Below are 14,450 nucleotides of genomic sequence, written 5' to 3'. Positions count from 1 at the left end.
TTAGAATTAGATTTTAAAATGCAATATTACACTTAAACGTATCATTAAGTCCCAAAAATGTACTCACTATATAAAATGTTATGATTTCTTCAGAAGATAATTTCCCCTCAGAGACATATCTCCATGTATATCAAAGAGATCCGCTAACTTACACCTCCCACGATGACCCGCACCCCCCAAACATGCGATTATATCTCTTTTTTCTTCTTGTGAAATGGTTAGCCTGACCATCCAAGAAATTATGGGAAAAAAATAAAACCTAAAACATGGTCCTATGGTTTCTTTATGAGCAAATTTCCCTTGAAGACATATTTAATTCCATTTGTACCAAGGAGATAATCTTCCACCTCTCAGCTCTTTGTACAGGATGCTGTGGCTGTGCAAGAGAACTTCAGACTCTAGAGGTCTCCATCCTTCAGCATCCCCTCACCATCCACCTATCCACCCTCCTCCTCCTCCTCCGCCTCCTCCTCCTCCTCCTCTCTGGCATTTTGTGCAGCGGAGGAGGAAAGGAGGAGAGGCTGCAGAGTGCAGGAGACGGAGGGACCCGGAGACAACACGTCCCACGCCAGAGCCAGACAGCCGAGGGAACTTTGATTTGACGCCAAGTGGCAAAGCCCGCGACGAACATGACGGAGAGGGAGAGCCGCGCTTCTTCGCACCGGGAGGCTTAAGACCATGTCGGGCGCGTGCAACACATATGATGCCCTTGGACTCGTGCGCTCAACGAAGAAGATTGATTTGTGCGTGATTTCGCTCCTCGTTGCGCCGACGGTGCCGCTGCGTTAATGCGCCCGTACTTGAGGTCAGCCGAATGCGTCTGAAGGCAGTCTGAGCGCATTGTTTCCACCTCCGATGCGTATGGGATTTCCAGCCGCGATGTCTGCAATATTTCGCTCTTTGTTTCTGGGTAAGTCACTTCCCATATTCCCTTTCAAAGGTTCGTTAATGGATTCTTCTTTTTAAAAAGCAGTGGAGCGTATTTGTGTCTGTCATCTGTGTCTGAGGATGTGGACACTGCTGCGGCTATTCTATTTATATTCCTTATTTTTCTTTTGGACTCATTTCATTGTCCTCAACAACACATCTGGCTGATGTTTCCAGCCCAGATTTCTGATGATGTCAGACTATATTTATTTTTCCTTTATTTAACTCGGCATTTTATCACTAAAAAAGAATTGCTATTTACATATATTTGAGAAATGGAAATGGCACAAGTTGACGCTGCTGTCCAACCCATAGGTTGCTCTACTTGCTCTTAACAAAGGTGGGAAAAAAATGAAAGAGGATAAAAGTTCATCTGACCCCTCCCTTATAATCTGCTCTTCACATTTATCCACAACCTATACATACATGTGCATGGAATGACAGCAGTTCTGCATAGGCAGGTCTGCTGCAGATAAATGTTTGCAATTTTCTGGCACAGGCTAATCATTTGGAGGAGAGCATGTATGTAGAAAACTCTCCTGCAGGGTCAGATGTTTTCCATCCGCCTTTCTTGTTGTTTGGCCAAGTTTAAAGGGCTCTGAATATAATGTTCCGATTTTTTTGTGTATTTTCAGTTTAAAATTGAGCTGCAAAATGTGACCATGAAGAATATAAAATAGATAGAAAGCTCATTTTATTTATCTTTATATACAGCAATAATAGTACTAACACAAACACTGCTGTGACTAGTGGAGCCTGGAGGTACCAGGTACAAAGTTATATGGAGGCTTGTTTAATTCCTCTGTGGCTACACTGACTGGAAGTTGCTGTACTGCGAGACAGTGTGTAAAAACGACTTCCAGTAAGAGGTTTCACACTCCCCACCGCTGTGTCCTCATCTGCAGTGAAAAAAAAATCTCAAATTCCTCTAGTTGGGTGTAACTGGGTAAAAGGGAGTTTTTCAAAAAGGGAGTGTACACTCTGAAGTGTCTGTGGTTGGGGCTGCTTCGTGTGAAGAGTTGGACATATGAGGGATAGTGCAACAAAGACCTGGCAGCTCGTCCCCACTGGATCGAGTCCAGAAGTCGTGCTCTAATCCGCTGGCTGTCCGTATCGCAGTGCAGAGGAGAAATCTAGACACGGGCAGTTCAGTTGTGTTTAATTTTTCATTTGATTAGTTTAGACAACGGATGTTACCCGCTCATGCTCCATGTGGCTTGTGATGTACACATGTGAACGTTTAAAGAGTTTGTTATCGTCCGCTCCCCATTATTCAGTTCCTTCCATATAGTGGTGACCTTTCCCCTGGCCCAGTGCTTTCTGCGAGAGGCTCCAGTCCCCTGTGACCCCTGAATAAGATAAGCAGTATAGAGGATGGAAAAATTGACCCATGCTGTGGACCTGCATACATTATGGTAGGGGTCACATTGGTCTGCCGGTGGATCCTGAGTACGTGCTTAGTCGTGACGGTCAATCATCCTTGGTTTAACTAAAGGGCTGAATCGGCACTGGACACTGCAAGAATTTTTTTTACTTTGGTTCATCAGTCTTCTTCAAGCTTAAGGGGACGATTAGTTAGACATCTGTGGATTACTGATAATGTTGAGGAAATTACGATGAAAACAGTCAATTCCTATCTTTGCTTGTGAAATGGCACAACAGCAATTTATTCACTAAAATAAAATATAAAGATATTTTTCTTAAAATAACCATCGGCCTGTGCCAAGAGTATTAAATGACTTGTTGTTGCCATGGTGAGGCAGTTTCTTCTTCCCCTGTCATGTCACAAGATATGAATGTATAAAACGATTCATGCAGCTGCAAAATGATATCCAGCTGAGCGTCCAGTACAGCTGCAACCTGGGTCATGCATCTCTCATGCGGGGAACGAAATATCCGCCAGTCAGCTGAAAGAGAGCAAGGAAATATATGTAGCTTTTCAGGCTAGGCTGCTCTGCTGTGCCAGACTGGAGGACATTTTCCTAAAGTTATAGCCCGTATTAATTCAGGATCAACACCAAGGCCAAGTAAAGAGAGGAAGTGGCTGTTTTATTATAAAAGAATCAATAGTCATTAATAGGGTCTCATTTCCTTCTTTTCATTTGACTTTGGCCTCGTAAGTCATGAGATATCCTTAATTTAATATCTACTGGAGACGTAATATCCACTGTTCATATTTAGGGTTGCAAAGGGGCGGACAATTTCCGGAAACCTTCCATGGGAAGTTAAGCTCGGGAATTTGGGAAATTTTGACACTTTTTTTGCAAATGTTATCTTATAACAGGTAACTTAAATGTAGTTGAAAACAAGACTAGGCAAGCCTAGCTCAGCTGGAACCTAGCATATTGATTACTTGTTACACTGAAGCCATGTTCATTTTAATACCAAGTTTATTTTTATACAGTAGGTTAACTTTTTACAGCAGTGAGAGTAGGATGTATGTATGTCCACACAAAAGTACACCATCACCTCGATTACTCGCTGCTGTTGGGGTCCATCAAAAAAGCGCGAGTTGGGCTACTTATCAAAACTAAAAATAATTACCGCAAATTAAAGGCTGAGCAATAAAAACATCATTCAAAACTCTATTTTGAAGATGTATGGAATGCAGCACACGCTGTGTTTCTTTGAAAAGGATGTAGCTAGCTATTGTAAACCAAATTGACAGAATTAATGGATTGTTTTATTTTTCTCTCAACCCGACATGATCAAATGCGTCAAATGAAAGTCTGAAGTCCTCTTATCCGAGAAAGCACGCAGTATCCATTATTGATTGACAACGCAAACAGGTGACTGTATTTATAGTCCACAGGAACAAAATTGTCTTGCTGGCAAGTGGCTAACGTTAGCAATTCTAGATCTTGCAGCATGATCTTGGTTAAAACAACCAAGATCATGGTTGATCATGGTCGATGACATCATCAACATCGCTTTCTCCTCCGCTGAGCCACAGGAGACATTTAACACCTGTGAACTACTTCCCATTAACTGACGTTTATGTGTAAAACTACTTCCCCTTTGCACTTCACACCCATTTCCTCTAAAGTAAAAATATATTCCGAAACCACCATCTCCAACCACCATCTCCAACATACTGTCACATAGAGGAAACTGCTGAGGTCAGATTTTCATATTTAAGTCCATCGTTCCTGCAGGTTTTGATAAGTATTCACTGACCGGGTTCTATCCTGAGATCCACATAGAGACGGTAGAGTTCTACTCACAAATGGATTAAGTCAAAAATGTCATTTTTAAAATTTGTATTAGAAATGTTTGCATGCATGTCTGCTTATGACAAAACAAAATGTTTATATTTATGTCTGTATATGACAAGGTAAATACAGTTAGTATAAATTACCCCACAGTTTCTAGTTTATTCCCATTAATTCCCGTATATTCCCGTTAATTCCCATGGAAAGTTTCCAATTTTGAATATTCCCGGAATTTTGCAACCCTACTCATATTACAGATAAGTAGCACAATTAATTGCTACGGAGATTTTCACAGCCCCCATCGGTAACTCTGTCGATACAAAATAAGAAACGGAACAAGGTCGAATAAAGCAACAGGGTAGCAGCGCAGTGCAGCGGTAGATTGGGCCAGGTGAAGGAGACCAGTGATGGATTGCCTATCTGTCCTTGTGCCAGGATTAAATGATTCTGAATGAGAGAATTTGAAAATGACTGCCCAAGAAGTAATAACATAGTGTAAGTCACTTGACAGGAATGTAATTGGAAAGAATGAGTGGCTTCTCTATGCGAGAGCCCAAAGGCTGCAGCCTGCATTTGGTGGAGTCTTTTATGTGCGCTTGAGCATCATTGTGCAAGACAATGCCATGCGAGTGATCATGGGAATACAGTGGGCACGAGTCTGTGCATGTGTGTATCCATGCTTTATGTGAGGAGATGGCAGTGCCCATGCAAGCACACATGCTAGTGTTGGATGGAGATGAAGCGAGCAGTGGCTCCAAACAGAAATTCTGTCCCCATTCTATATTTAGCATGTCTGCCGGGGAAGGCAGAGGATCTCTGAAATGTGAAGATGACAGGAGCCTCCTGAGCCAGAGGTTATGAAGTGACATCTTGATGCGTTTGCGCCTGAATCACACTCCCACACACACTCAGGACCAGACTTCTGACATTCCCTACAAACCCAGAGACATTCCGATATTTGACGTCTAGTTACCATATATTAAGGCTTTGTTTTGATCTCCTTTTGACTGGCATTATTCTTCAGTGTCATCACAGGGCATCCCCCCCAATGCACATCCTGAAAATATTTTTTTTTTGAGAGCATGTGATGAATTTGGCAGATCTCGCTTTTGTGGGACCTGAATTTGCTGGATGTTTGAAGCATTTGTCACTTAGGTGCAGAGCACTGTGCAGCGCACTGAAGTCAACCGTCATCTCACATTTGAGAAGCATGAACTTTGAAATGACTTTCAATCTTACCTCAGTTGGCAAGTACGATTCATTTAAGTTCATTTGATGAAAGTGATGCAGACATCTCAGCACATTCTCACACACAGACTGAGCAAAGGGGCGATGTAAAGCATCACAACACATCCACAGTATGTACTCAGGAATCAATATCAACTAGATACTGCATTCGAGCGGCAGGACACAGTACAGTATAGCTGCAGCTGAAGAGGGAATATAGCAAGTGTATTGCTCCAGATAGTGAAGCGACTTCCCTTCCACCTGCAGTGTCAGCTATTTGACATGCAGAACAAAGTGTAAACAGATTTCCATCAAGAGAGGATTCTGTTACTCAAAGCAAAAGTGGCAAATCTGAAAGGATCAGCAAGGAGACAACAGTCTGGAATACAAAACCTCTACCCAGGGTGACCGAGGAGTGGTATAGATGAGCACAGAGGTCCAGCCGTCCTCAAAACAATTGATCCATATCATTAACAAACACTGATTTGCCTTCCAAGCACTTTCCCTCACCCTCCTGATGCCTATGGCCTTTGAATGACAGCATGCTTCCCAGAATAACAAGCCGTCCATCTTCTGTACCTGAGGGGTTCTTCATGTTTCATTGATTGTGGTGCTTTTAGTCGAAGGGGTCTTTCTCTTGTGTCGCAGCAGGCTGGATGCCATGTTTGAAATGAGAGTGTTTGTAGGTGAAAGTGTGCCTGCTTTGTGAAGTAAGTGCTTTTAGTCCTGATAGTATAGAGGGTGGAGGTCGGCTATGTTTTTATAGCTGCATAAGAGCTGCAAGGTAAAAATAAAGGTCACAGTGTTGGAATGGATGTGGCCTTTCCTGACTTCATCTCTTATTTCATCAAAATGTCTTTGTCTATGATTTCCAACCTATCCACACATAATTCTACGTGGGCCTTTTTGTCACTTGCATCTTGTAAAACACAAGACACATGCCTAGACAGAGCTGGGTTTGTGTAGTGTTTCTGACCTATAAACCCTCCCCCTTTTTTCATCCTTCACCGGGGAAATTACTGCCAGATTATTTTGGAACGTATGAACAGGAACTGCCTATTTCACTTTACTGCTAATCTTTGACAGATGTTCCCGGAGAGGCTCACATTCACATTAACTGGAGCCACATGCGCAGTCTACACATGACACTACAGCACACCAGTGGGTTTCACTGCTCTGTACAGTGCGCAAACAGTTACAGACACAAACATTTTCAACAGATAAAGTATGTTTAATGTTTATATATGTGACAACTGCAGGCTATTTTACACTATAGGCGAAGCATTCGATCAGTTTTATTCATCGAAACACAAACTCTTATGAGAGAGTTTCGCAACAGTGAACTTCCATTTTTTGAGAGCTGTTCCAAATATCTCCAAGAAATGATGTTTCACTATTTCACAGACATAGGCCTCTGAATGCTATTGGATACACTTACAGCCAATCAGAGCAAGGAAACATGTGACGTAGGTTATCAACAAACACTGAGCCATTGTTTGTTCTTGTTTTGGAGAAAATACACTGCCCGTTTGTTTCATACTGTTGCAAGAGCGGATTTAACAGACCTCTCCACATCAGAGGCAGCCATCTTGGTTGTTAATGAAAACACTTCAGGAGTCCTCCTCTGTAATTATATGAACCCCGCCTCCCTTTAGATACATTGTTGTGATTGGCTCAACTTGTCCGGGGAGAGATGAAATCAGTCTAAATGGGAGGAGGGACGGACCCGGTCTGTAAGAGCAAATAAATATGAGCTTGCTGATTGGCCTGGTTTCCAGGGCAACTATTGATGCTGACTACTGATTGATTAATAAGCTGTATGCCTCACTGTGTGGAGGAGACTGGGTTAAAACCAATGTCAAAAATAAATACATGTATGAATTTTCCCGAAAATTATTACCTCTGCCAAGTTTATGTTTTCAACAGCCTTTGTTTGTTTGTTAGCAGCATTACACAAAAACCAAAGGACAGATTACCATAAAACATGTTGGAGGGATGTTTAGGGAAGAACCCACTAAATGTTGGTGTGGATCTGGATCACAGTACTGATCCAGGAATTTTGTTCACATTCTTTTACATGGCGACATTGGGCTGTTTTTCTTTGTTTCATTGTTTGACACTTTCACTGATTTCTCAGGGACTAAGTCAAAGATGTCGGTGAGAAAAATCAAGCACATTTAGGGGACTGATATATGAGCGTGTGCAGCTTGATTTAATTGAATCAGACTGTTGGGCCTTGGTGGAGGTATTAATTATTCAAATTATTAAAGTGCACCAGCTGATACTACTACTGCCACCCCTCAGCCCAGCAGATATTACATATGACCATAGACCTTGTAGGCGAAGCAAGTTTTTCTTCTTCTTGTAACTGTCTTGGGACTGCATGAGATTAGCTTGTTTCCTCCTGTTTCCATACTTATCATTTAAGAGTATGTCTGACTGTATGTGCTTTGTTTCGTGAAACGCATCCAATAATACAAATAGGAAAAAGGTGTTGCAGGAAATAACCAAGACAGCAGATTTAGCATATTAAAATCAGCTACTCTTAATCTAAAAGTCCTTTAACACCTTGGGTAGTGACTCTAAACGGTTCCATTGGCCTCAATCTCCCTGTAATCGACACAGCCATGGCCATGTCCTCCAAAAGGGAGGAATAGCCATGAAAGTCAATGAAGCAAGCACAATCCCAGCCGTTTTCCTCGAAAATGTGAGGTGATGTGCTCCTTCTGAGCAAAAATATTGTAATGAAGGGCTTTGATTGTTTTATGTAAGCAGCAAGGAGATCAAACAGTGAACAAAACGGTGTGAGAAACGCTGAAGCTGTTGGTGAGGTGGAGCATAGAATTGATTCCCCCTACTGAAGGTCTGTCCCGATATTAATCCCATGCACTTATTGACATTTGCAGTAAATGGGATTCCATCTATCACCAACACCAGCGCTGTTGCTACAAAAGCAAAGGGAATCAACATTCTTGCATCTTGCAAAAATACCACTTCAAGTTATTTGTTTATCGGTGGTGATGGTGGTGGTGGTGGTGGTGGTGGGGGGGGGGAAGAAACTATCATTTCTCATCTCCCAGCCCGGTTATGGCTCTCTCAAGTGCTTTCTTCTTTACTGAAAACTGTCAGTGCAGAATAAAGCTGGCATGCTTGTCTTCTCTTAGCGGAACATGCTTTTGATCTATGTTCCCCGTCTCTGAAACCAGGTATGTCCCTGTTTCCTGTGCAGCTGCTCGTCGCGGCTCTGCAGGAAAAATAAACAGCTCAAAAAGCCAAATCCCTCTCTGCTGAGGTGTCTTTCAATTCCAAGCAGCTTAGCATAGTGCTTACATCAGTGACACAAAGGAGGAAAACGCAAACTATTGATGAAACATTTACACCCTGGGAGCAGCACAGTAGTGACATTGGCTGTGTTACAGTTGAGGTCAAGCCTTCACGTAGTCGCCTTGTCACCTGGAGTCCTGTTAACATGGCCGTGAGCTCACTGATTGTCCAAGTCAAGATGATTTGAAATCGTTCGCTCTACTCTGCCGAGTGGACCTCACTTGGGCGGTCAGGCGTTTTGTGCTTGGCTAACATTTTCAGTGAGTGACCGAGTGTCAAAACCCTAGTAAACCATCTGCCAATAATTGATCATCTCTTACCAGTCGCTTAGCGCTTTAATTGGTCATGGGGTGCACCTGTCAGACTCCAACCTGTGCGCCGCCTCATCTCTCGCTGTGATTATTGATTAGCATGTCCAAATATGGACTGGGACACTCAAACAGCATCTTACTGCTGAGATGAGAATCAGCAAGAGAATGCGGCTCACAGCCAGACCGTGACCACAGGGAGTCCTGCACATAACTCTTAAAAGCAAAGGATGTTTCCTGCAGCCTGAAAGAATTTTGAAATGTACATGCATTTGATTTATTCCAGTCTGGTGCGGATGCACAAAAATATTGACTTTTCATCCATCATCTTTTCTTTCATTGTACATGGCATTCAGCTGTAATTCAATTCCCTGAATTGATTGCAGAGGAGTAAGAGCAACTTGCACTGGCACCAATTAATGGAGACCCGGGCAAGTTCCTTTTTCTTCCCCTTCAGCTTTTCCAATTGAGAGCCGACTGAATGAGCAGGAGGAAATGTTCCACGTCGCTCTATTTAGACGCCTGCTGTTCCTTTCAATTTGAAGCAGTCTATTAGCCCAGCAAGCAGGACACTCCATTAGAACCCGTGTGCTACATTGTCTCACTCCATTTCCTCTTTTGCTTGCCAGTCTTCCCTAAAGCGTTAGTGGCTTTAATCAGTAGAGGCCCCTCTGCCCTTCAGACATTTATCTTCAGCCGCTTTTGGTCGTCACCGAGCAGCCTGGAAAGACCTAAAGATGGATGGTGTTTGGAAGGGAGGGGATTTGGTGGCCATTGATTAGAGTGGTGGAAGACAAAGTGGTTACCTGCACAAGACCTGAACACCATCTGGCAGATCCCCCCTCCACTCTCAGTGCCTGATAGCTGAAGTCAGGACTCAGCCATCTGACAAATATAGATCTATACTGAGTGACGGATAAAAGGGATCTTCTTGGTCTTGGTTGGAGACGAAAATAAGCTCAGATAATTGTGTAACTTTCAATTCCAGGCTTCATCTGTTTACTGGCTGTAATAAAACTTTGGCCTTTAAAGCTGTGCAAGATATGCAATTCCACTAATTGATTCTTTATAGGGATGGAATCCTTGGTCATCAGAAACTTGCCTCGTGTCAGTAGAAACTGTAAAAAGCAATAACTTAGGTCCAACCTTGGGTTGCCAGCGCTGCTCTCTTCCAGTGGGTGTTGTGTGATGGATGGTTTAATTATCCAACCACAATACCAGTCATTTGCTCTGTCATAGCACAGTGAGAACACTGTAAACTTAATAGCATTGATCAGTTGCTAAATCATCCACAAATTAAATAGGGAATGTCCCTGATTGCACCACAGCTCTCCATTCACTATTTCAGATTGAAGAGCATACAAGTCCTGTATCAGGGCTGAAAGGTTGAGAAGTTTGTTTTCCACAGGAGATAAATCATCACTGTGGAGCTCAGACTGTGTGTGTGTGTATCACCAGAGCTGAAAAAAGCCTTTCCCCCTCCTGTCCTCCCACTTTTCCCCTTTTCCAGCAAAGAGACTCAGAACAGATGGCACCACCACCTTTGTTTTTTCCAACTCGTTAGACTTGACTTGTTGATGAAATGGAGCCTTTACGCTATGCTGCCGAGCAGATGTGAACTTGAACATTTGTTAATGTAGCCCTGCAGTAAGTTAGGCATCACCCACAGCTTGAAGAGCCTGAAACTTGGATGTTACATGTTTAGTTAAACCTTTTTTTACATCAGAATTAGCGGGTACACCGGTACACCGGTAAATCGTAACATCGCTAAAAAGATGTGATCGACTTCTTTCCCATTGTCATCGCGTGTGTTTTGTTCCCCTGGTGATTCATGTTGAATGTCGAGAAAACGTGTCAGAAACTGGGAAGCTCACCCACCTCATTGTCTTGACAGTGTTGCATTTTGCACCAGATGAAGAAAATGTGCTCCTGTTGCATGTTGTTCCCAAGATGTAAAATAACAGCAACTAAACATTCATGGCTCTTTACACTCCAATGTCGGAAAATTAAATGCTTATCATGACGAAAAAAGGGCAGCGTCAGCGTCTTGGCTGCCAAAGTAAAAATGAAGAGGAAATTAGCGCGTTCTTCCGGTCGGAGCTGGAGCCGATAAAAACCTGCGTCTACTGCAGAGTCATTTTGCCTGGGAGGGAATGCTGATTCTATCATTGCAGACAAAAGCCAGATGTTAAGTGAGTGTTGGTGGGTTTTTTGACCAGTGGAAAGGGTTTGACAACAATCTATATAGTCCTTTTTTACATAGTAGTACCTTTTCTCTTCATGGTCAGTAAGGCTGCACTTGTTGTGCATGGACATGAAGCAGTGTGTTAGTGCTCGTTACCGCCTGACAAACACACAACTCACTGCAGCTGGGGCTAGTGGTGCTCATGTGATTGTGTAAACTCACTGCAGTAATGTAGTGCACCTCAGAGAGTCACCAATTGATGCCAACAACTCTGCAATCATAACTCGCCGCTCAGCGGGGTAAACAGCATGTTTCCTCCATTTATTTATGTATTATTCTCTCCATTTTTGTTTAGTGCATGCTTGTGCAGCTCGGTCCATAATGCAGCTTGTCAGTCCCAACTCATAGAGCCCCACAATTCCTGTCGAGAAACAGACAGGGCCTTAGGACTGCGCTCAAGATGCCTGTCATGGTTTGGCATTCTTGTCCAAACTGTCACACGTACAACTGTCTTATTACTGGTTGAGGATAATGGTGTTCTTCATTTCTTGTGTAAACAGTGCTGCAGTGTGTGAAAACTGTGCTGCACGTTTGGAGTTTGACGTCTCTCAAAATTATGAAACGTGAGGCTCACATTGTCTCTGAGCAGCAGACATCATTTTTACTTTGTGTGTCTATCTTCAAGAGGGAAATCAAGAGTGTTAGCATTTGGCTTGATTTGCTGTCTGGGGTCCAAAGATGTCGTGCAGGAGGAAATAGCAGAGTTTGCAAATTCAAGCTCTTAAAATAATTAAAGTTGGCATGATGACTCTGCTTTCTAGATGGGTCCAAGCCTAAAAAAGACAGCTTTGGGAGTTACCCCACAGCAACAGCAAGCTGTGTTTCACTCTGAAAGTAGAAATAATGTATGAAATGTGCAGATAGGAAAATGAAATCAAATGCATAATTCTGTCACTGTGGGGTGAAATGAAGCTTTTGGCCCCCAACCCATCATAATGGAAAGCAAACATTTTTCCATTTAGGAGAGGGAGATGATGTTTACTCTATTAACCTTTCCTCTTGGTTGCACTCTTGACATTGAACAATGTGGAAGAGGCCGACTCCTTGCTGGCCCTTTTGCTAATGAGGCAATTAAGTCTATCCTGCCTTGGTTGAGCAAAGGGGCAGGGAGAGGAAGGCACGTCATCTGCTGTCTCAGCAAACACCAAGTGTCTTTGCCGAGCCGCAGTCAGACTACATAACAAGCCCTGCTTTGTTGTAGTGGTTGCCCACTCGCAGGTCTCCCTTGTCAGCGCGACCCTCAGCACAGCTGGAGATCACAGGCAGCATTAGGCCACATTTATCCGTGTGCACTGAATCACATCAAATGAGGGAAAAACACTGTAGAAAAATTATGTTTGCGCTCTGTTTGCGAGGCCATGGGGGGGCGGCATTGGTGTAGCCTCGCAATTTATCCACATTATTTTTTATTAACACCAACAGCACCTAGAGTACTGTTTAGAAATCAAATAGTGCTGTTACTTTTACTCACTGGATTACATCCCAGTTCAGAATAAATACATGCCTGATATTTACCTCTCCCATTCCCTTCCGCCTAGGTTAGGTTTTCATCAATGTTTGTTATTTAGCAAGACTACACAAAAACTACTGGACAGATTACCACGGAACTTTGTGGAAGAATGTAGTAGGGGTCAGGGAAGTATCCATTAAATTTAGCTATAGCTCCGGACCCAAGAGTTTCAATCAATCAAAATAGATATTTTCGTTGATTTCTCCGAATAATTAATCGATCTAGAGCAAAGTAATTATGCATACTATCTATAATATTATAACATCTATGAGTGTGTGCAATTTGGTGAATGTCCAAATAAAAATCTGGATCTTGTTACTTTAAAAGCGGTTCCATAGGGGACTGTCAGGCCTTGGCTGAGGTAGGCACTCAACTGAGTCCCATTTCAGACAACTCAGAGAATATGTCAGAAATCATACTTTAGTAAAGAATTACAATTATTGTATTCTTAATCCCACTTCAACAGTGAACGTACAGTATGTCAGTGCTGCCTACATGTACTACTATTGCTTAGCCTCTGTGGGTCCTGTTGACTTGAGTATTTACCTTGTTTTTTTTTTACGTTATGAGTTATTCATGCTGCTAAAAGAGCTCTTGCTTGTAGACAGACTGAGAGGATGTCTGGCGACTGAAGGCCAGTGCCGGGAGGAGCAGTGCACACACACCATGGCTGGAGATTTAAGGGGGGCAGAGTGAGGATACCGCTCTCATCGTATATATTCCCACAAGAAAAGGTGGTTCTGTTTGGCTTTTTCACCTGTGTACTGGTGACTAGAGGACCGGCGTTCTCTGTGTGGCATAAAGAAACAGACAAATAGGAATATACAACTGTGTGAGTGCATAAGTGATGTCTGTCAGTGAGTGTGTTCACGCCTGTTTTTATCATCAGATTCCCTCTCTGACACGTGTTGGAGGGATGGCGTAGAATTGCAATTGCCTCGAGAGCTCGCCGGGATAACGTTGATTGCTGTAAAATGTGCTGATACTCAGCATCCATTAAAGAAACACCCTTGTTACCCAATTAAATGAGTTTGACAGCAATTAGCATGTCTCTTCCTTCTTAGCCCAGTGACTGGCTGCAATGAGTAGCTGCTGTGTCATACAAAAGGGGTCTGCATTAGGGCCCGAGTTTAATGTGTTTAAGGGATGCACAATTCGAACGTGTGATAAGGGAAGGCTTACGGCTGCTCAGAATGGATTAGTGGACATAGTTGTCTGTCTTAAAGCTCAGGCTTAACCATCACACTCCTTTTTTTCTCCCCTCCTCCATCTCTCTTCACTGGTAATGAATCACCAGTGTTTCCTGACACGAGGCACAAAAAAGATCGTCTCACTCGGCAGGGGACGAAGATGAGTGCTCATTAGCCGCGGAAAGGTGTACCGAACCAAGAAGACAAGATGTCCAGACAGATTTGTTTGAAATCAACCACTGTCTTCTGAAGCTTCCCTTCTGCAGTTTTGCGGCTGCCACAACTTACCAGACGAGATTCGTAGGAGCTTATGTCGGCAGGCAAAAGGATGCTTAAGCCACACGGACAAATGTAGAAGAAGAAGGAGAAAGCGAGCACTGTGGCTCCTGTTAGTGTCACATTTTTTGCCCACTTGTGCAGGTTTCACTGTGCACTTTAACATATTTGCCTTTGCCACGTGAGCCGATCAATAGTGAAAGATTACCTCGGCTCAGTGGGAGACACGGA

At 43.1% G+C, this 14,450-nt stretch overlaps 1 protein-coding gene across 1 annotated transcript in view; it reads left to right on the top strand.

Moving 5' to 3' along the window:
* The first annotated feature begins 483 nt into the window (after positions 1-483).
* Positions 484-14,450, top strand: part of clmpb (CXADR like membrane protein b) — a 73,753-nt gene continuing 59,786 nt past the window's right edge. Inside the window, exon 1 of the mRNA XM_034605514.1 lies at positions 484-910. Within this exon, the coding sequence (XP_034461405.1) occupies positions 856-910 (55 nt within the window). The 5' untranslated portion in view covers positions 484-855. The remainder of the gene's footprint in view (positions 911-14,450) is intronic.

The sequence above is a fragment of the Hippoglossus hippoglossus genome, chromosome 13 (assembly GCF_009819705.1).
Source record: "Hippoglossus hippoglossus isolate fHipHip1 chromosome 13, fHipHip1.pri, whole genome shotgun sequence".
NCBI classification, from domain to species: Eukaryota; Metazoa; Chordata; class Actinopteri; order Pleuronectiformes; family Pleuronectidae; genus Hippoglossus; species Hippoglossus hippoglossus.
The sequence above is the reverse complement of the archived record's forward strand: the minus strand, read 5'-3'. Positions and strand labels throughout refer to the sequence as shown.